This window comes from Haliotis cracherodii, unplaced genomic scaffold, assembly GCF_022045235.1.
Source record: "Haliotis cracherodii isolate W230 unplaced genomic scaffold, xgHalCrac1.p SCAF_15, whole genome shotgun sequence".
In the NCBI taxonomy this organism is placed as follows: Eukaryota; Metazoa; Mollusca; class Gastropoda; order Lepetellida; family Haliotidae; genus Haliotis; species Haliotis cracherodii.
Genome location: NW_027266270.1, coordinates 23,443,068 through 23,466,055, shown reverse-complemented (window position 1 = coordinate 23,466,055; position 22,988 = coordinate 23,443,068). Strand labels below are relative to the sequence as shown.

At 36.6% G+C, this 22,988-nt stretch overlaps 1 protein-coding gene across 2 annotated transcripts in view; it reads left to right on the top strand.

Moving 5' to 3' along the window:
- Positions 1 to 1,678: 1,678 nt before the first annotated feature.
- Positions 1,679 to 22,988, top strand: part of LOC139462397 (plastin-2-like) — a 41,364-nt gene continuing 20,054 nt past the window's right edge. The window contains exons 1-2 of one of the 2 annotated variants that reach the window (XM_071244082.1): positions 1,679 to 1,804; positions 2,329 to 2,444. In XM_071244082.1, the coding sequence (XP_071100183.1) occupies positions 2,382 to 2,444 (63 nt within the window). In that variant the 5' untranslated portion in view covers positions 1,679 to 1,804; positions 2,329 to 2,381. Of the gene's footprint in view, positions 1,805 to 2,292; positions 2,445 to 22,988 lie in introns of both variants that reach the window. The other variant, XM_071244081.1, reaches the window with a different exon arrangement.

The following is a 22,988-nucleotide window of genomic DNA, read 5'->3' as shown; positions in this document are numbered from 1 at the left end:
ATCATAGTATCATGGTTTAACTTTGGGGTGAAAAAATAATGGGCTTCATTACGACAATCTACGTGTACCATCGATCACAATTATCCCAACTCATTAAGGAGAAGCAACCCAGGCTTGCCGTAAAAGGCGACTAACGGGATCGGGTGGTCAGGCTCGCTGGCTTGGTTGATGCATGTCATCGATCCCAATTGTATGGATCGATGATCATGATATTAATCACTGGATTGTCTGGTCCAGACTCGATTATTTACAGACCGCCGTCATATAGCTGGAATATTGCTGAGTGCGGCGTTAAACAACAAACCAACCAACCAACCATTAATGAGACGTCTACACCATAGCGCCAATAATAACCCTACCTAAGACACACACACCTTCTCTCCCTCACTGTCTGTCTCTCTCTCTCTCTCTCTCTCACACACACACAAACAAATACACACACTCGTGGTCTACTATATATATAATGCATACACGTAAACATATATGGTGGAATTCATACCCGATTAACCAGCTAATTCATATAAATTCAATTGCGAAAATGTATGTATTTATTTATTTTTCACAATAGACATATCGTATAGCCACTGGATCGTGGGGGTTAGAGGATATTCAAGTCACATCAAAGTAGTATTGCTTGTTTGCGACTATAGAACGTATGCTATTTGGTGTATATCATTTGGAAATGTATCTTTCATAAGCTGAAGAACAATATTTTTGTCAGGCTACATAAATTAGATTGTCGATCCCCTGTCAAATAATCCAACACATTAACATAATCTAGTGGCGATTCCGACTATGAAATGAACATTTCCTAATGATAACTGGTGGTATATATACCATTATACAACTATATACTCTCTGTTGATATCAAACATTAACACGGCACCGTGAGGATATGTTTAATTCAGACAAAGCGCATTTGAAAATATTGGAAAATAATAGAGTATAACTAGGTATTCAAGCAATGCCTATCGTTATAAGAACTGCCTCATTACAGCCCATTTAGTAGCAATAAATTACATTCCTTCTAACACACAGTAACATAACCGGTTTCCACTGAGATCACCACTTACTAATCCCCCCCAACCCAGTGAGCGCTTTAGGGAATAATCGCCTTCCTTGTCTTACATAATCTTATCACCCCCGCTCATAAATGCATTACATCACACCTATTTCATGTCACCTGGGAATATACTGTTAGAATAGTTGTTAATTACAGGTGTATGCAGGTGATCGGCGCATAATTACACTCTGTCCAGGTGAGTTGTGTTGATTGCATTTTCCTCGGGTCGCTGTTTTGAGTTTTATATGTGAGAATGAATTGTGTGATTTATTTTTTTAAATTACTAAACATATTCTCCCTTTGTCTTAACTATGAATAACAAACATGTTGATTATTGTCTCAGTTGGAAAATAATAATGTTGTTTTAATTATTCAAATATATATTATATATATAATGTTTTCTCCTTATTTGTTTCTAAAATTTAAATTTAATAAATATAGTTAGGTGCCAATGTAACGCATTTCTATGTTAGGAAAGTGTCGAGAAGCCAGTCACCTAAAATTTAGTCCAAGCGAGTTATACATTGGGCATTCTTTGGTTTCAGGAAATACTTAAACGCTAACACGTGACTTGCTGTGAGTTGGGTCACAGCTAGTTTAGTGAAAACAGTTCAGTAGGCTAGCGAGGCAGACCGGAGCGCTCTCGCAGCTGAGCCACACGTGTGATTTACATGAAGTTATCGTTACGGGGATTGATATTGTGAATATTGTTCATATACGTGGATGTATTTTTCGATCAAGGTTTGTGAAAACAGCATATAAAGTATTTGATGACATCCGCGTTTATTTTACCTTTAGTTATCGTTTTCTTGATAACAAATATATTTCCTTGTTTAAATTATATTTTCCAGGGGTTGTAGATTTAAGAGAACCTGAATATGCTGGATGATTTTATAACCTTACGTTATGATACTTATTTAATTGTAAATCCTCAAAATTATACATTAAATCAAAGATGTATGTATAAACATATATGTGTATATATTCGTCTTTGATTAAATATAGATCTGTCATGTTATGTTTCTAAGCCAATGTCGAGAGAAGATTCAGACACGATAATGGTCCACACGTTCGTTTACTTTCCGAGTCGAAAGGATAATCAATTATAAGAATATTCGTTTAGAATTCGCTAATAACACAAACGCTATTATCACTTGGATTTTGTGATTCACAACCAGGTTGTGAATGTATAGTAAATATTGCCTTATTTGGAGCTCAACTATTTTCAGATACTGACCAATAGAGAGCCTCTTTTCCGGTTTTAGTCAAAATCACGTGACGATTGGAGTCCCACCCTGTGCTTTGGTAAAGCGACAAGATGGCGGATAGCAGGGGATTGACAGCCGAACAGCGGCGCGAGTTATGTGAACTGTTCAGTGGGGTAAGAAGACAAAAACATTTACACTCATAGCATATCAATCAGTTTCGAAATGACCATTTGCTATCGACCTGATATCACCTGTAATTAACATTTCACAGGTGCCAGTGGAGGGGTAGCTATGCACTCATTTCCGATTTTGCGTCCCCTCGATACGTGAGGGTCACAAGTGCCCAAACTCAGTATTATTGCATATAAGTACCGTTATGAACTGAATACGACTACATTATGACAGACGTGTATCGTTGTTGTCTTCTGGCATATAATTAAACAATTATGATGATCAGAAATAAACATGTCACCGAATTCACTTACCTGTGAAGTTCGGACCGGTTTTGCGACCGGTTTTGCGCACTAGGCTCGGTGTCACCCAAGGCCGAAGTGGGGGACGACATTAGCTAGTTCAACTTTCGTATAGAGTGTGCCATAGCATGTACATGTATGTAGGTATAATGTATGTATGAACATTGAAGAAGATATACAGTATCAAAATACTAAAGGGATGCATTCGCTATCGCGTTTTTTATCGATTTTCACCGGGAGATAATTAATAATGAATGCCACAAACGATAGAAATGTTCAATGTAGCCTAACTCCCAAAAAGAAACATATTCAGTTAAAAATGTAAAATAGTCAAATTCCATTTCATCACATCAGAGACCATATTCCGAGTGATATATATGACTGATGTTGTTATCTTACTTCCTTTTAAATGTTGAATTCAAATTTAGACTGAAATAAACTCACATAGATCTAGGCCTATATTCAATATTCAATTAAATTTGCAGTTCACAGGAATCGTTCACATAGATATAAAATTATCCACATGTTAAATAAGTGATATTACTGTCCTACTTTCAAACTTTGCTGTAAAGTTTTGTCAATTATTTTGTCACTTTCATGAATAGGACATCCTTTTTGTAAACTTTTCTGGTCTAACTACAAGGAAGAAAAAACTTTGTTTAGATAATGGCTATTGTTGTTTGTACACAGAAATCTGACTTGTTTTATCTACACAGCTTAAGTCAAATGAGGTTAACATTTTGTGGTCTGTGGTGAGATGGATGGGGTCAGTAGAGCTTGGTTTCCCAGAGAACTGCTAGCTAGAGTTGGGTATTTAAAAGGAAAACGTTGTATGGGGGTTCTTCATCCAAGTATCATGGGTTATGGTTGCACCAGGAAGCCCATTAATTTACTCCTTTTTTAATGGAATTGATAACCACTTAAGCGATTCACCCTAAGTTAGGACCCGAACGAATAGCATTTTTTTCTGACTTTGGCAAGAAAACATTGCCATTTTTTGGTATGTATTGACATTAATTCTAACTTGTTTTATCACTCGGTTAAAAGAGTACTGGTACTTTTGATTCACTGTCAAGATTGTGAAGCTATGTGTAAAGACATTGTGCTCACTAGAAACTGAAAGTGCAAGTTGTACGGGCACTTTAAGAGGAAAATATTTGTTAATCATATTTGTAATGATCTATCTTTTCACTACACAATCACTTTCTGAAAGCACCATTCACCCGTGGTGTAGAAATGTTCGCTATGGCTGGCTGACTGTACCTGGCGACCTGATTTCAGAAAATTTGATGACTCAACGTGTTCATCCTGCTACATGTCATAGGAATTCTGGTGTGGCCAATGAGGAGGGTAATCCTGGTGTAAGGCTGAATTTATGAGTTTATCAAGATAGGTTCTTTAAGTGTAGAATTAATGTAGGATGTCTGGTCATTCTCCTGCTGTCAGGAGCTCTTTGTTCTAATATGGGCTCAGTATTTCACCCACAAAGGGGCTCTTGTCTTAAATGCCAATACAAGAGTAAAGCCAAGGATTGTCTTTCAGGTATGGTTGGATGTTTTGGGGTCAACAGTTGTTGGAGGGGGGGGGGGGGGGGGGGGGGGGGGGGGGAGGAATGTACCCATTCACTTATTCAGGTTATTCTTACATTAACTGATTAAAGTGATTAAAGTCGACATCTGTGAGTATCATATTATCAGTTATGGAATATAGGGAAGTTTTTAGTAGGAATGTGTTAGATTAGTACAGCTAGACTTCTCAATGGCTGTCTACCCTCATCAGAAGCAACATGCTTTCACCATACACATAAATATTCTGTAGAGAGGCTGTTTAACTACAAGAGTGAGTGAGTGGGTGTGGTTTTACGTCGCTTTTAGCAATATTCCAACAATATCACAACTGGAGACACCAGAAAAGGGCTTCACACATTATACCCATGTGGGGAATAAAACCTGGGCGTTGGTGTGACAGGCGAACACTTTAACCACTATGCTACCCTTAACATCAAGAGTTAGCAACTAGTTGAAATAGTTTTGTGCCATATCATCAGCTTTCTTTCTGCTTGTGATATATCTACATGAATATCATTGTCTTACCAATAGAAGCATGATTTTGCCCAAATCATTTGTCACACCTTCATGTCATTTCAAGTGCTTCAAAGAAAACATTCAGAATCTAAATTAGGTTTTCTTTTTTTAACCCAAAAATGTTTTGACACCTCAGCATGCTCAGGGATGTGTTTGGTATTGCAAGAATTTGCAGAATTGTTTTCACCTTTCTTGTCACATTTATCACAGGTCAAGGCCAGGTTCTAGGTCATATCTTCAAAACAATGTTGAATAAAATTAACATTGTGTAAAAAATATCCTCCTTGAACATGAGATGAATGTTATCAACAGTGTAGTGTGGTTGCTATTAGTTGTATATACCTGTAGGCTGTTCCTGTCTATGAGGGGCTTGTATGACATTAAAGGCTAGGCAGGGCCTAGTCAAGTCTTCCGGTTTGTGTTGGGGTTGCAGCAACCTCATCATAAGTTGGCAAGGCTGAAAGGGAAATTAGAATAAAATGTTTTGGCATGTGAATTTGAACGTTGGCTTATGAAAATTAGATTTGACTTGCCCTGTGTCAAGGAAGTGAGGCCAGGTGTTTTGCCACAGAACGAGAAAGCAACAGGGCTACAGCTGTTTTGTGCGTGTCTGTGATGGAAACACTTTCTTGTTCATTTATATGTCATTATTGTGAGATGGATATACAGTGTTCAAAGTTTAGGGTTTCTCGGGTCCATGAGGTTCTATGGTATTTGAATCTAGGGACCCCCTAAGTCATAAGTTAATCGCATTTGGGTTATGACAAGGACATACTGACTATATTCCTTGATGTTAAACACTGTATACATGTCTGAAATTTATGGCAGGAAATTGACCAGTACTGTCTTCTGTCAGCTAGCTGTTGCTAGGCAGTTGTCATTGGTCCACTTGTTGCGTGAGACATGCACTGAACACACCATGTGAGAGGATTGTTATGAATCTTTAACAAAGCCAAGATAATTATTTGTAGCATTGATTGTGTAGGTACATTCCAGGTTTATCCCAGATGTCAAAGCTGCTTCTCATCATCATTAGGAGAGTTTTACAAGGAAGGTACATGTAATATCATTGGATCATTACTAGATTCAGAGATAGGTAGCACAGGAGAAGACCTTAAAGGACCTCAGATTCCCCCCTTAATTATAACACCGGTTAATGTAAATTGTTAGTAAATGGCTTGTGATGGTGACCTGGAAATCATTTTAAAATTCTGTCAAGATATTTCAGTACCTAATTCTTTTTCTTTTTAGTCTATTGGCTGCCTAACTCAGTATTATTGGGTTGTCTTCATCTGTTCTGTTGATGGACAAAGCCATAATACATGTTAAGACATGAATATTATTTGCCATTGTATTGATTGTTACTCAATATACCATAACCTAGAATAACTAGCCCTGAATGCCATGACATGAGATACAATGAGCGCTTGCCTGTGTTACCAGTGATGAGTAACCCTGTTAGGAACCGTGGCTTTTTGATTTATCCTTTTCTTCATGATACGGGAGCAAGGGTGATAGCAGGATTCGGATAAGTGATGAGATTAACAAAAGTAAACAATGTACAAAACATAATGACATAGTCACCCAATGCTAATGATAACAGTCTTCGACAAGCAGTTTTATCTTTGAACCTTCTAATATGATCAAGGGTCAAGGCCAAATGTAAATCACTGTTATGATAGATGTAGACTACCAGTATACCGTATTCGGTGTATTAAGTACTCTGCTCCAGAAAGCACTGACCAGCTTCTAGACTAATCTGTGAGTTATCTTTCTAAGGGCATCCTACTACTACGGAACGTTTACATGACAGTCCTTAGTTTCTTGTGCATATTACAGTTGGGTTGTTTTTTTTAAAGAAAATGGCAGGGTAGAATGGGTAAATAATTGCCCTGTAATTGTTATGAAAAACGTTCTATAATTTGACTGACGTTTGATTTAATTTTGTTTACTACCACTCAATCTCTGACAAATTTGACTTGTGTTAACTTGTTTTAATAAGCAATTTTCTGAGTTCCTGTGGCTCTTATTACGTCGAATACGGTAGTAGTGATAAGGAAGAAGATTGTGTTATCTCTCTGGTCAAATCATCCGTCTTACTTCCTATCAGTGTAACATCTAGAAGGCGATGGTTACATGTAAAGTGACTTGTGTACCATCATGTTATGCTGTTCTAATGGAGGACTTTGAATTGGTTGACAATGGTTGTGGTATTGTCAGATTAATTGCCCACTCAGAGCTCCAGATTGAGCAATTGAGTTTAGGGTTTCCATCTTAATTGAGTTGTTACATTTTTCAGTGGGTAACCAATATTTTTTCACTCATCTATTCATCACCCTAATGGGGTTTTCCCAAAATTGGTAAACATTTTAAGATTTGAAAAAAATGAAATAACATTTTAGAGGTATATAACTGTTCTAAATATATAGGCTTGACTTTGAAAGTAAATTAGCTCGTAATTGTGTTACGGAAATTAGTTCCTTTGTACTCATGCTGAAAATGCTTCATTAGGTAATTACGCATGCTGTTTTTATAAATTTGAGTTTTTCATTTAATGCATGCATTTCTGTACACATGTTAATTGAACGTAATTGGGTTTTGAATATTTTTTAGGGGTGTTTTACGCAGAAACGCTTCTTATCTGTAGCTCTGCCGTTGATGGTGTAATAAGGTGTGATAGCAGTTGACACTGTTGATATTTACTCCCTGTACTTCAAGTGATTATCATGAACAGTGAGTTGTAGATCAAGGTTGTCTGTTGATATAGATGGCCAAGTGTAACATGTTCAGTATGGCTGGGAAGTGTATAACATGTATATTATACTTATACCATGAAATAATATGCAGTGTTTTAAATTAAGGAGTTCCTGGGCCCACTTGCGCAAAGCGATCTTAGCGCTAAGACCATTGTAAGCCTATGTTAAAGTATGGGAGTTACAATCATCTTAGCGCTAAGATCGCTTAGTGCAAGTGAGCCCAGGTATTCTTGAGATTTGCTCCTATAATACTTACATCCAGGTACCCCCTGGATTTTCAGATATTGACATTAGGGTTATGACAAGGATACAGTCTGTACCCAAAATATTGTTGAGTCCACCAACCCAAGGCATAATATGTTAATCTTAGTATGTGGACTAGTACAAGTTGATCTTACTAGACCATAAACTTTTGGACTAGACTGAGGTTTGGGACTAATGGATATGTGTCATCTGACCCGTGAAGATTCAGGTTTGAATAGTTCTTCAGGAATCCATGCATGTCGTAAGAGGCAACTAACAGGATCTGGTGTTCAGACTTGCTGACTTGGTTGATGTATAGCATTGTATCTCCATTGCATGGATCGATGCTCATGATATTGATGAATCACTGGATTGTCTGGTCCAGATTCCATTATGTACAGACCGCAATCTTTAGCTGGAATATTGCTGAGTGTGGCGTTAAAAAACAAACAAGGTTTTCGTTGATAATAGTGTAGATACTTTTAACAATAGCAAAAACATGTTGAAAAGAATTTATGTCAGCATTCACTAATAGGTGTCTTGTCATGTTGATGTGATGGGAATGAACACCGCCACATACGATTGTTTCCCTCCCACTGACCTGTGGTAATCTGGGTCATACATAGTCAAAAAGTTACACATACATCTCATGATCCTGGTAACATGATATGCCATCATCACTATGTACATGTTGTCATCTGAGCAGACATGAGTGGCTTGTGCATCCACTGATGCATGTTACATGATAAATTGCCACACTGCAGTTTGTGACATATAGGAGAGACATTTTAAACTATGTTCATGAGATGAAAAACATGTTGTTTTAAGTCAAGTGTGTTTTGTCGTGGAGAAATTTGTGTGATAATGGGCGAGGTTTTGTCATCTGAAGTCGAAAGATTAGTTGTTGCTGTTTTCCCCTCAGTTTTTGTTGTTGTTTACATAGTGTGCTATTTGTCCTGGTAGTTCAGAGAAACGTTTCTGTTGCATGTTGCCAACCTAATGTTGATGCTGTCATAATGGTGAATGCCTGATTATATGGTAAATGTGTAATGCTGTCATTTTGGTGAATGTGTCATGCTTTCGGGGTGAATGTGTCATGCTTTCAGGGTGAATGTGTCATGCTTTCAGGGTGAATGTGTCATGAAGTTCATGAGGAAATGTATCTGATTTCCTCATCTATGGTCAGGGTGAAATCTATGATTAATTACCACATTGAAATGTGTGTTGCTTCACTGTGTGGTAAACAAACCTTGCTGTCATCATGGTTAAAGGGGTTTTGCTATTACCAGCTTTCTACTGCTGCTGTTACTGTTTATTATACTCTGTAAAACATCAAGTAAAGTGCGGATCACTGTCTGTCACCGACATGTGCCACACCTCAGTGTGAAATGTTGGGAAATGAACTTCACCTCCCAGTATGTTTCAAAAGTAGGTTAAAGTGCAATTTTCCCATCTGACACCAACTTTCAAAGGATCGTTCTTATCTAATGTCACTTGCAGTTTACGTTTGTGTCAGGCCAAACCAAGGTTTTCATATGATTAATACGCCTCTGTGCATATGTAGGCTGTAATCCCTGGTGTATTGTGCTGTATAAGCTGTGCAAACATTGACCAGAATTCAGATTAGCTTGGGCCATGGTACTACACACTAGACTTATTTTCGCCTGTACTTTTTTTTCATAGCTCATAACAACATGTCCCTGAATAGTGAGCAGCTCAGCGCTTGTTCCAATATCTTATCAATAGCATAAAGACTATTGATGTAAGAAGACAAGATTACATATGCTATTATCACTGACAATGTGCACAATTCCTAAATGAGATTCCCAGACTGCTGCGGCTGTTGTCACCTGGAAGACAAATTGGATTATCTCTTTCTTTGTACATAACTCATTTGCTTAGTTTTCCCTGCCTCCATCGAGTAATGGAAAGTTTGACAAATGCAATCCTTGTGAGCCTGACATGTTACAGCTACAGCTTTTGCTTTACAGGGAATTCCAATTATTCTGACAATGTTAAGCAATAGTTAACATAATGTTGGAATACTTGTCGTATTTCAACAGGGTCTCTATTTGCGCATTCTTGAAGTTCAAAGGTTAAACTCTTTCACTTCAACTTGTTTTTCATTACAAATATCAAAGGTCATAGTTAATTTGAAAATCAAGAAAGGTATCTGTTCTGTCAACTGAAACATTGCAGTTGTTAAGAGGTTACATGGCTCTAGAGTTTGTCGAAAAATATACATATTTATTTTGATTTGATTTACACTTCTCGAAATAAGTTACGGACCACCTGATTCTTTAATATTACTCTATTTAATCTGTAATGGCATGACACATTAACTATGGTTCAATTGGCTAGTCCTATTGGCCTTCCCAGTCTCAATGGTTAAGGTATCATAAGGACAAGGTAGAAATTTGCCATTTTAAAGGGTTTCACTAGACATGTATGTTATGTGTGGATAATGTTAGTTTCTATCACTTGTTTTTAGTAAAATATCATCATATGTCCATCCATGAAGAGGAAGTATTTTTGTAGTATTATTTGCATTATAATGGAGCTTAAATAAAACCAAGGTTTATTGAATTTGTAAGGAAATGGGACTACCTCATACAAGGAAATTCAAAACTTCACTTGCTTGATGAAATCATTCACAGCATGTTTAGTCTCTATTTAACTACATGTTCAGTTTGGACATTGTCATGACCATTTGAAAGCATACATCAAAAGAGTATTTCGTGATAGCATCTGCTTTTATGTAATGTAGTACTTGAAGAAGACGTGTTCACTTCTTTGTCAATGAATTCCAATGTTACCTGGACTATGGTCCTGTATTGTTTTGTCATTTGACCCAGACCGGCCCGGTACTGCCCAGCACTTAAATATTTAACACAGCCTGAAAACAGCTTGTGTACACATTACAGGTGAACTGGCTTGGAATTCTGCCTATTTCCTTCTGTTATCAACCCTGTAGAAGCCAGTGTATGTAGTGGATTACCAACAGTGTCTATGACCTTGCTGTAATAGGACTAGTTGTGGGCAACCAGGGGTAGACGCCATATTTCCAACTGGTCCGCAGCTCGGACTAGTGGTTTCGTGAAATAACCATCAATAAAGAGGTGTTTTACACAGTGGGCATGATCATGTGAAGACATTTTATGTGAAAGCTATTTAGACATAGATAACTGGAAGTTGTACTTCGTAGATCGATGTTGGACCTATGTGTTGCAATTATCCTACTGTCATGTTATGTTGAAGGGTAGCCTTGCTCCAATGCTGTACTGAATTAAAGGTCTATGGGTGTAGGGTATTTCTATCCTTACAACAGGCAAGTCTAGATAAACGAACAGTACATCTAAGGATGCCAGTCTCTTATAGGGAAGACTAGAAATTATAATAACTAATATTTATTAATAACTAATAATTATTGCTTTGGAGACTTGTGCAAGTCTGGTCGAAGGGATGCTGGGTTCAAAATTAGTCTGCTAGCCTGAGACCAGTAAAATTCAGGAAGGACTAGTGATGTTTCCTTGTGGATTTCTACTTTTACCTTTTAGTAGATGGTAACACTATAGCATTTTTGCGAACTAGTGAAAATAAAAATAAGTGTCTAAACCTGTGTTGAGACGAGCTGAATAATGAGCTGAATAACATGATGAGTAATTTGTCTGGTGCAAAATGAACACCTGTCACTCATGACTACAGTAGAAATAGGTTATGCTGAACAGCAGATGTGAAGCTGGCAGTTTGCATGTGATCGACAGACAACGAGACATGGTATATCTCTCCTGAACTCTGACCTTTGATAAAGTGCAATAATTAATGCTTTGGTTGTCTTATGTGTTATCAGTATGGGCCAGGTGCAACCTTGCCCCTGCATCTGAGGGCAGACAGTATTTACCATCCTCTATTGTCTAGTGTTTTGTATCTCCATTTAATACGGTGGACCCATGCAACAAAAAAACTAGTTTCGGAAGTGAGGTTACCGTCTCTCTTATCTTCATTGTACAGGATTCTTTCCTTCATGAGTTTGAATTCAACAACCAATCAAAATGCCTCTTCTGAAGACAGATTTGGCATAGGTCTACATATTGTGACCTGACTGAGCATGTATTAAAACGTGTTCCAAGACTTTCCTTTAGCAATTGATTTTTAAGAGGACAACTAAGTATTAAGATGGGGGATAGAAATCCTTATGCTGCAAGACATTCTGGTTATATCTGGGATGGCATGCAAAATTTGAGAAAGCATTAGTGCTATCGCTGCTTGACAATTTGTGAAATAAAAGTGTAATTTGATTAGAAGTCTACTGTCAGCATTGATTCTTTCAAACTGGCCATTTCTTCCATTACATTACCTTGTAATATTTCTCAGTGATGCTCTAATGGCTTAAATGTTTTCTTATGTTAGATGAATTGCATTATTCTGTCTGGTTATGAACAGCGTTAGAAATTGGCACTAGTCCTGTAGTCCTTGCCAAACTGCTTAATGGTTAAGGTATTGTAAGGACTAGTAGAAAATTGCCCCTTATAAAGCTTTTCTAGCCCTGATGAACGAAATCATTTCCCCGAAATCAATCATTGATTATCAGAACCACGTTTTAATATGACACAAATTGACGAGGGAACAAATAAGCTGTCACTTAGCCATCAACATGATTTAGGCAAAACAGATAACTAAAAAGTCTATCGCTTGTACTATGACTTCATGTGTATTCAATCAAATACTTTTCCTACCTTTTGGAAAGTGAGCATCTTTAGTACTGTGTGAATACCGATATTGATAGTGTCATTTCATGTTGCCCTTCATTACCAGACATGTCTTAACTTTGAACGTGCAAAATCCTTTCTCAATCAAAGTCAACCTGAAGAGATTGCATTTCATGATATCGACCCAGGTGTTACATTCATAAGTAATGGTCATAAATTTCAACACTACAAAACTGACATGAATACTTGCAAAGAGTATTGATCTGTAATGGGACATAGGGAATTGATTTCTCTTCCTGAATTGTTATGATAAAATGTGTTTGCTGCAGCAGGACCAGACGATAACACACTAGGGATATTATCCTATTGTACTTTTGTGCCAATTATCGGGGTGCATGAGGAGGGTGTGTAGATGCTGCCTTGTTAACTTCAGATATACTACTCCAAAGAAGTTAAGAACACCTGATTTCTTACATGTGACTAGTTGATCTGTCATGTCATGACAGATTAAGCCTAAACTTCTTTTGAGTTGTATACATTTTGTTGAGCACTTGGCAAGCTTGGGACACCCACAATATTGGCTGTTCTTAAACTTCTTTTGAGTAGTATAGATTATGCTGAGCACTTGGCAATCTTGGGACACCCACAATCACCACAGCGTTTGTGGGAAGGTTAGGCTTGCTTGAAGTCCGCCTCAAGTCTGCCAAAAACCTTCTTGGCTTTGAGTAATAGCCCAAAATTGTCTTCCTGGCTTTAAGGATTATTTTCAGTAGATTTTAATGTTAAATATGGACAATTAGCCAAATATGGTGAACAAAGTTTTTCTAGAATTTGGCATCAGAACAGTGAACACAGAACAGAACACTTCAAAGCTTTTTTCAAGGGTCCTATGCCGAAGGCACGTAAGATTATTTGAAGTCAACATGAATATTCAGTCAAGGAAGAGAATATATGGATGTCAACTTCTTTATTATAAAGAAGTTGACAACCATATATTCTCTTCCTTATGTGAATGAATCACTTCTAAATGCCTTTCAGTTAGTCTATCTACTGTTGTTGAAACCTTAATTGAGGCTTAGAATTATTTGAATTTTCTTCTTGTCAGTATCCTCGGAAACAATGATTGAATTGATGAAAATATCATGTCTGAGACAGTTCTTGCTCAGTTGGTCACAAAACATGCTTTAAAAGGCTTGACACCATGAATCCCTAAACCTCTTTGCAAGACAGCAGTATATTCTTTCACTATCAACAGGAATCAGCTATCCCACATGTTTGATTTTTGGTAATGATGTTGATGATTATTTAAGGCAGTTAGGGGATTAATACAGCATACAGTATACAGCATGCAGGTTTCAGAAAACTGTATTTCTAAAAGATATATAGAATCATCTTCAAAAAACGTATTGTGGTCAGAAATCCCTTGGGTCTGTCACCCACTTCATTGCTTCAGATGTATTTCTATAATCCTGATCAACATCAGAAATCAGTTGATGTGTTTTCACTGTTTAAGTTGTGGAGTATATGATGACATTGGAGTATGTGTTGAAGTATGTGTTTGTTCCAAATTTAGAAATAGCCATCTATGACTTAAAGCAACAGTTTCGGAACCAACTCATAGATAAACAATTTGCTGTTTTTCCTCATAAGTTATTTATGTTATTATTCTCTGAAAACTTTGTGATGCTAAATACAGAAAATGAACAAGGATAAACAGTATTTAATTGTTCACATTTGATGTTTTGTAACTTTCCTTTTTTATACACAAAATATTTGTTTACAGGAAGTTCATTGTAAGGTCCTTGCATATTCGACTAATATAATGATATCATTCTTGAACATCTTATCTATGATATGACATATTTTAGCGCTATTCCTCGTATTTGGTGTTATATTACTGATATTATCAGAGTTATTTCTGTATTACATGTTCTATAAAGCTATTTTGAACTGTTTCGTGATACAACAGTTTCAAAGCATGAAACTAACATTGCAATGCAGTAACAAAAAGCAGCTGATAAACAACTTTCCTCTTCTGAGGCACATTAATGTTGGGTGTATATTCAAGTTTATATTTAGATGTAGTTTGACTACCTACTGCAAGGTCATCAAGGTCATGTTCATATGTACTAATGCATAAACTGTGCTTGTGTCTTAAATTGTCATGTCAAGTGTTGATGCAAGCCTACAATAATAGAGAGATGATTATACAATGCATTACAGCCGATTGGGTATGATAATTGATCTTGGGTGACATCACTCATTTTGAACTCGGTCACTCGGAATCATTGATTTTCCTGCATATTCAGCCTGATTCAGTCATTCTGAACAACATGTCTACCTGTCCGTCGAGTTCTAAAATAAGACACATTGATGGGCTTCGGCTTCATAGAATATTGTACTCTTCGTTACATTATGCTGTTTACACTGCAGGGTAGGGTGAGAATCAGCCTGGGTTCGTCCTCGTGTAATCAATAGCTGATACTGTAGTCCCAGCTTTTTCTATCAGTATTCATATAGGGCCAAGAGCACAACCTTGTCAAACCACCTACTCTAAACGGAGGCCTGACAAGGGTGAACAAGGGTTTATTGGCTGGAGAATGTGTCCCATAAAAAGCAAATTTGCATGGGCTGTATTCATGTGAATGAACAAGCGTAATGCTTCATTCCATTAAGGTCATAACTGTACTTCAAGAAGGGGGATAAGCTAGTGGTAAAATACCAAGGCATGCAGTTATGTGATCACATCAACATTTAACATGGGCAACTAGGAAATGTTTTAGCTTTCAGTTCGTATCACAAACCATTGATGGTACTTGCTTCAGCGATCCTTCTACACAGATATAGTGACCTATCCCAAGCAAAGTAAATCTAGGACAGGTCGCATTACATCAACAGGACTGGGCAGGTAGTCTTGTGGAAACTAATGCTGACCTTAGCATTTCTGTAGTCAATGGAGCTTGTCTGCTTATTGTAGTTTCAGCAGTCGTCTCCACTGTCATTGAAAGTTAGACTAAAGACGTTATGTAGGTTGATATGACAGTTAATGTGTCACAGCATGTTTCCCTAACTTGAAGTTACTTATTCTTTATGTCAGCCCTCAAACAGTTTACAAAGGCTTATGCTATTCAGGAAATATTGACTTTGTGACAAGAAATTTGTTAAGGAATGTTCCTACTGACTGTACCTCAGTTCTCACAATTTCAACAGCTTATACATATATATACTTACTCCAACTGTATTGCAGTGGCTGGAAAATGTATAGGTTGTTTTTTTGATGGACTGGTATAAAAGGATAAAAGGGTGTCTTTCTTTACATGAAATATTTCCATATTGTTGCAGATTTGCAGATTTTGTCATCAATGCCTGTGTGAATACTTGCAAATTGATTTAGTCCTTGTAGTATACATACAGGCTATTGTATGCTGACAGGAGTCGGTGAGGTGGAAGTACTTCTGTCAGAGCAAGACAGCTGTTGCTACAAAAGAAAACAAATGAGATTTGATTGATCGTTAGGGGTAGCTTTAATCGGTACAGGTCACTGATTGGTTGTAGTTGTAAATAGTAATCCTGCTGTAGCACAGAAAGTCACACTGACATGTGTGGAGCTTATGTCATTTAGATGAGGTTTATTTGTTGTGCTTTTCAAATTAGTAATGTCGGTCAGATTCGGCATTATTATTATTGTTTCAATCTGCACATAATTCCATTATTATGTTAACTGATTTATATGATTGGGGTAGACCAGTAAACAAATGCTATTTACATGTAAAGAAAATATTTTATTTGGTTTCGGAGGGTACGGTTGTTTTTCATTAAATTGCTTTTTATGTAATTGTTTCTATCATGAAATTATCCATTGATTACATTATCACTTGATATCATACAAAGTAAAATACCTCTTTGCAATTATTTTTATGTAGAAAATTATGAAAGTATTCATGTCTATATTTGCTGTCACATCATTAATCTAATGACACAAGGTGTAAGTAATTTGTTCAGTTAGGCTTGCTGAAGATTGATATTTAGTCTTTGAAATGAAAGTATTTAAATTGTCTTTTGATTATTAAAGAAAGTAGCACAGAGAATCTCTTAAAACATTTGGTCTCAGAACTAATTTCAGAACTAATTTCCAAGCCTTTGTATGAAAGCTGTGCTGCTTCCTTCCAAGTAGAAGGGCCATACCAATAGAAGTGAATGTGACAGTTTTATCTCTCCCCTTGACATGACATATTGATACCAGTACCGGTGATGTGTCCTCCCCCTGTCATTGAGCTCACTTAGAGGACACGCATACCTACCTTGGTAGAGAAAAACACACACATATATATGTAAATATCATAAAATTAGAACTAACCTCTGGATGAAGTGATATAACATTTGGTTGGGACTTTCAGTCATTTCAACTTTTTCAACAAGATATGATTTTGAATTGGCATCATTTGTTCTTACATTGAGTTTTATGGTTTTAGCAGAAATGTTCAGATCAAACTTATATAGATTATGTGATTTGTTTGTATCCTCGGGCGGGTTGAGAAACCATTTGGGTGGGGGTAGGGTAAATTTAATTGGATATTGTTATGTTGTCTGTTCTTTGTGTATAATTATGTTTATTAGAGAACATGTGAAGGTTGATCTGATAGATCTATGGCAGTTACTACACGGTGGTCAAAATGAAGAATTATAGTGAAGGAATGCTTGTCATAACCACGTTAAGAGTTTTCACTAGGTTCCCAAAATGGTGTGCTGTAGAGTTGTCATTTGTCTGAAGGTGAAAGAGGAAATCCACAAGGAAATTTTTTTTTGTCCTTCCTGTATTTTTCTAGTTTCGCACTAGCAGAATTAATTTCTAACCCTGACAGAGCTACAGATAAATAGTGTATTTGTGTAAAATACTCCCCCTAAATATTCAAAACCCAAATACTTTCAATTAACTTTTGTACAGAAACGCATGCACTTAATGAAAAACTCAAATGTATAAAAACAGCACGCGTAAATACCTGATGAAGCTTTTTCAGAATGCGTACAAAGGAGCTAATTTCCAAAACAAAATTACTAGCTAATTTACTTTCCGAGTCAAGCCTGTATATTTAGAACAGTTATATACGTCTCAAACATAATTTCATTTTTTTTTAAATTTTAAAATGTTCGCTAATTTTTCTGAAAACCCCATTAGGGTGATGAATAGATGAGTGAAAAAATATTGGTTACCCAATGAAAAATGTAATAATCCAATTAGAATAGAAACCCTAGAGTAAAAACTGAATTGCTCAAAATGTTATCTGGAGCTCTGCCTTCATAATGTTAGAGGTGTATGATTCAAGGGATCCTTGGACACAATACTACATCAATAAATCTCTAGGACCCCCAGGTCTTACTACTGCTTCATATTTATGACCCTGCAATATTTCTAAATATCAATATAAGATTATCTGAATAGACTGATCGTGTTAATGTAAAGTTTCGTGAGAAAGTGCTGATGGTTTGTTTTTTTCAAGGATACTTGAATTATTTGTTTTGCCACAAGCCATTGTCAGTGTCCAATGCCATGTATAGGATTGACATGACACAGTGTCCCTAAGTTGTAAATCATAGTCAAGCCTCAAGTTATTGAAATAATCTGTTTGAAATCTGTGTTAGATTTGTAGCCTGAGTCCATTGTCAATCACACCAGGATTAAGTGTAACATGTATGTATATGGTGGCTGGAAATAGCCAGATGGTAAAGATTCTTGAATCATGTTGAATATTGAACTCTGCGTTCACCTGGAAGTGTTATACCTTCTATTGGCTGCTGGCAATGAGTGACACTGATACGCCTCTAGCTACAGACTTGTTACTGTTCACACCTACAGGGCTAATCTATACCTACATTGCAAGGGGAGATAAGCTATTTGCCTCACAGCTAGTTGTGTCATTTGTACTCCTATCTCATCAGAGTAATTGATTAGGCTAGAGAAAAGAAAGTCCATGAATGATAATCAGGAAGCTCTGTTAATGTCAGTATTTTTTACATAGATATATTTTATACATATTTATACATGATATATGTCTTCTTACTCAAAATTATTAATGTTTGAGTGATTTCAGATTTATTTGTTTCTCTTTGTGAATCAACAGATTTCCATGATATATCATTGTCTCGTGTTTAAAAGCAAATATAAAAGCTATGATTAATGCAGTCTGTTCTAAGTACTTTGATTCTACTAACACAAACATAGTCTGGCATTATTTTTAGGAAATTTTTGTCTTAGTATATTGACTATAAGAATATGCTGATCTTACTGGACCTGCATAAATTTTAGACTCAGGCTGCTGACAAGTAGCTAAAGTAGGACACTGTTAATGAATATGAAATGAATCCAGATGTAAATTGTTTGGGTGTGTATTTGACATGTTTCATCCGCTGTTGTTTACAAATAGGGCCATACTGTATGTATAAATGTGTTGATTATCAGTTTGCTTGCTAGGGAACTATTTGTATTTAGTTATACAACAATTTCAGATCATCAGGGAAGGTGACCTAACCTTTAGAACTTTCTTATCAAAGTTGTGAGGTAATCAGTATTAATGTGACAAAGAAAATGATTAAATGACTCAGTATGGAGCATGAATTTGAACATAACCATTGCCAGCACAGTTTCACAAGGAAGTTGATTGTTTGAACTGTTTTAACAAGCTCTTTGATCAGTGAATTCATTCTTAATGTGGTCATTTGGAATGGGGGGAAAAGCTGTAATTTCATAAACTTACAAGAAATTAGCATTCTATTCAGAACACCCATGTTAATTTGATAGAAGTTAAATGTTTAACTCTCTTTATAATGAATGACTGAACATGCTGCCTATTTAGAGAGTAGACAGAGCCCAGTCAAACTGTTTAGTTTGAGTTGGCAACTAAACAATGGCAATTGTTGTTTGGATAGGCAACAAATGCATCTTGCATGTGAATTTTTATATCAACTGAAAAGTCAGTTTACTCTTGCCATTTTCTTTAAATCAGTAAACCCCTGGCTCTAGTGCTGCAACTGTCGTCACTCCTATAATTTAACACTGACTTGCAGCAGTCATAGCACTACAACCACTTTGTGAAACAGGCCCCTGTCAAAAACAGTAAACTATGGTTATAACAAACTCAAAGGGATCACTAATTTTAGTTCGTTATAACTGTAGTTTGTTATAAGCATATATACAGCATATTTATTTAAAGCAAATGGCCAGTTAAAAAACAGTTCTTTATATCCATCAGTTCATTAAGTGTTCATTATAAACGTAGTTTTCTGTAAGTAAAATACATTTATTAGTATTAGCGCTATGTCTTATAGTGACAGGTCCTTGTACTACAAGTACAACTATTGTAAGCGTAAGTTATGACATCTTAGCGCTAAGGTCACTTTATGGAATGGGACCCTGTTAAGCATGCATTCAGTTGGAATTAACCTCCTTGTTTGCAATTGTGATCGTAAGAAATGTCCAACTTTACGCTTTGTCCATGGTGTCTGCACCACATCCTCATACAACAGATACAATCCCTTTATTGTGACATTGTTTAGCTTGATGTACTAAACAGTTTATCATGCATAGCCATAGTTTCTTCGAGTTGCCTGTTGTGATGGAGTACAGTTTATGGAGACTATACGTATAAACTGACCATTTATGACAACTACCAGAGCAATGAACTGACTCGGTTATAAGGAAACAGGGTCATCACAGCCCAAGATTGGCTATAAATCCCTCCCAGAGGGCCTCTGATGGACCCCATTACCACAATTTCATGGTCAATTATTCGTGGAGTGTCCACTCTCCTTAGGACAAGGGTCAAGTAAACAAATGACCAAGGATGACCTGAGCTAGCCTTGGAGATTTAATGTAAACTAGTTTGGTCCCGCTGACAACTCGAGTATGTTGTTGACTTCATACCATGTTTAGGCCTGGTAAGCTAAGGAAGTACATGTATCTTGCAAGCCATCAGTCTATTGGATGAACCTGTTGATGACAAGAAACCTCGTTAATGAAATGGATTCTGGGCCATTTTGTTAATGTGGACTGTTAGATCAGTGATCAATATTAATGGTTGGAATGTCCTTGAACGAGTCTAATTGGGCCATTATTGCTTTAACTGTTTTCCCAGGAAGTGATCATGGCTGTGACTTTAGATTATTATTTTGGGTGGCTTATATATGCTACTCAAAAGAAGTTAAAGAACACCTGGGCCCACTTTCACAAAGCGATCTTAGCGCTAAGATGATTGTAATTCCCATACTGTAACATAGGCTTACAATAGTCGTAGCACTAAGATCGGTTTGTGCCAGTGGGCCCTGATTCTTTCATACTCAAAGGGACTGCTAATTTTAGTTTGTTATGACCGTGGTTCGTAATAAACATATATACATCAAAAACAGTTCATTATATCCGTCAGTTTGTTATAAACGTTTACTGTATTACTATAGTTAATCTGTCATGTTATAAGTGATAAAATAATGTATTATGAAAGAATCAGCTATGCTTATGTGTTCCTGCTTAGTTGACAAACACTCAATACAGACATTCACTACTACATGTATGTTGTATATCTACCATGTCAGCAAAACTGAGAAGCAATATATAAGCAATATATATAACTTAAGTCTCGGTTGTTGTTTATTTGTGCCAGAAATAGTAACTGATGCTTGGTAAGTGGGTGCTGGCATCATAAATCCAAAAGACATAAAATGATGTAATGATTGTTGAGTAATATAAATTACTTTGTAAGTAATCAGATGCTTGGGCACATGGTGAATAATGGTTCACAATCACTTGTCAAAGGAGTTCAAGTTCTAACCCCGTTTTTACTTTGAAAATATTTGGAAAGAATTTATATAAAATTTAAGATAACATAAGAAGAATATAAAATGATGAGGATTTGTCTTGAAGATGTTCTATGTAATTGTAAATGCAGTGATTTGGCTACGGACAAATGTCATTAGGACATTCTTCCATGTCATTGCCATTTTGGATAAAAATGTTTGGCCATTTTGGATAACAATCATCCAGTTTTCAAGAAAATCAACCAATCCGAAACTCTGAATTGCTAAGTATTTTATTAATCAATAGAAATGTCTTGTTGAATTTATTGAGACTTTTGACACATTGACATAAATATATTAATATGAAATCAGATTGAAAACAGTGTTTGAAGATATGAAATCTGTGATAACCTGTGACCCAGTGGAGTCCACTCCCAAGCTTTGATGTAGCTGTGGCTACGTATATTGCCTTGTTCCTGCTCCAGCTCCAGCAATAACTGGGCCCTGGGTAAATAAGTCTGACACATAAGGATAAGAAGACAATGCAGCATTCCTTCACTCCACCTTCACACAAATAAACCTTTTTTCTTGGCGACCTGTGCAAACCTCCGTGGATGAGGTGATGTGAGTTGGACAGTCTTTCTTGTTTCCTAGATTAGACTGTATTAGAAGCAAGCTGGCAATGTTTGTTTTCTCTCATTCATACAGTTGAACAACTTTTGAAATGGTTAGAATTCTATAGGGAAAAACAACCGGACATGGAAGGTTGGATTTTATGATATCAAAAAACTTGTTTGTTTGTTGAGATTATTGCAAATCTTGGACTTTGCTGAAGGATTATTGTGTGCACATATCAAGTGTTTTTGAAATCTCTCAAAACAAAAAACAAAGTGGTTTTCATGTGATGTTCCGTAGAATAATTCACATACAGGCAGACTGTCCCTTGGAAGGTCATAAGGCATGTTTGCATGTGCATGTTCGGTATTGCATGTATAGATGCAGTGAAATACTTGATAATATAGACCGATACAATGGGATAGCTTCAGAAACTATTGTGCATAGAAATTAAGATATTCAGGAATAGTTATAGTTGTAGTCGTAGTAGGCTAAACGAGGGAATTTTCTAGATCAGAGGTAGCAGACATGGCCAGTTGTTTTCCGTCCTGTTTTCATCCAAATTAACTTGATCAGTCTTGTTTGTTTGTTGTTAACAGCACACTCAGTGATATTCCAGCTATATGATGACAATCTGTAACTTATCAAGACTGGAACAGACCATCCAGTGATTGACATGAGCATTGATCTGCACAACTGGGATATGATGACATTCATCAATCAAGTCAGCAAGCCTGACCACCCAATCCTGTTAGTCGCTTCTTATGACAAGCATGGGTTGCTGAAGACCAATTCTAACCTGGATGTTTGTGTGTATTAACTGAACCAAGAATCATACCCTCGTAGACAATTTTCAATATTTGAAAGCAGAAAGCTCAACAAGCCCCTGCCTAAGGACACACACCCCTGCAACCCATCCACCCATCCACCCACCCACCATATTCCTTTGAATATCACTGCAATCATGAGAACTCTTTGAAAGACCATACTTGGTGAATACGGAGGATTATACCATTACTTCATTGTTCATAACTGATGATAAATGATGATTGT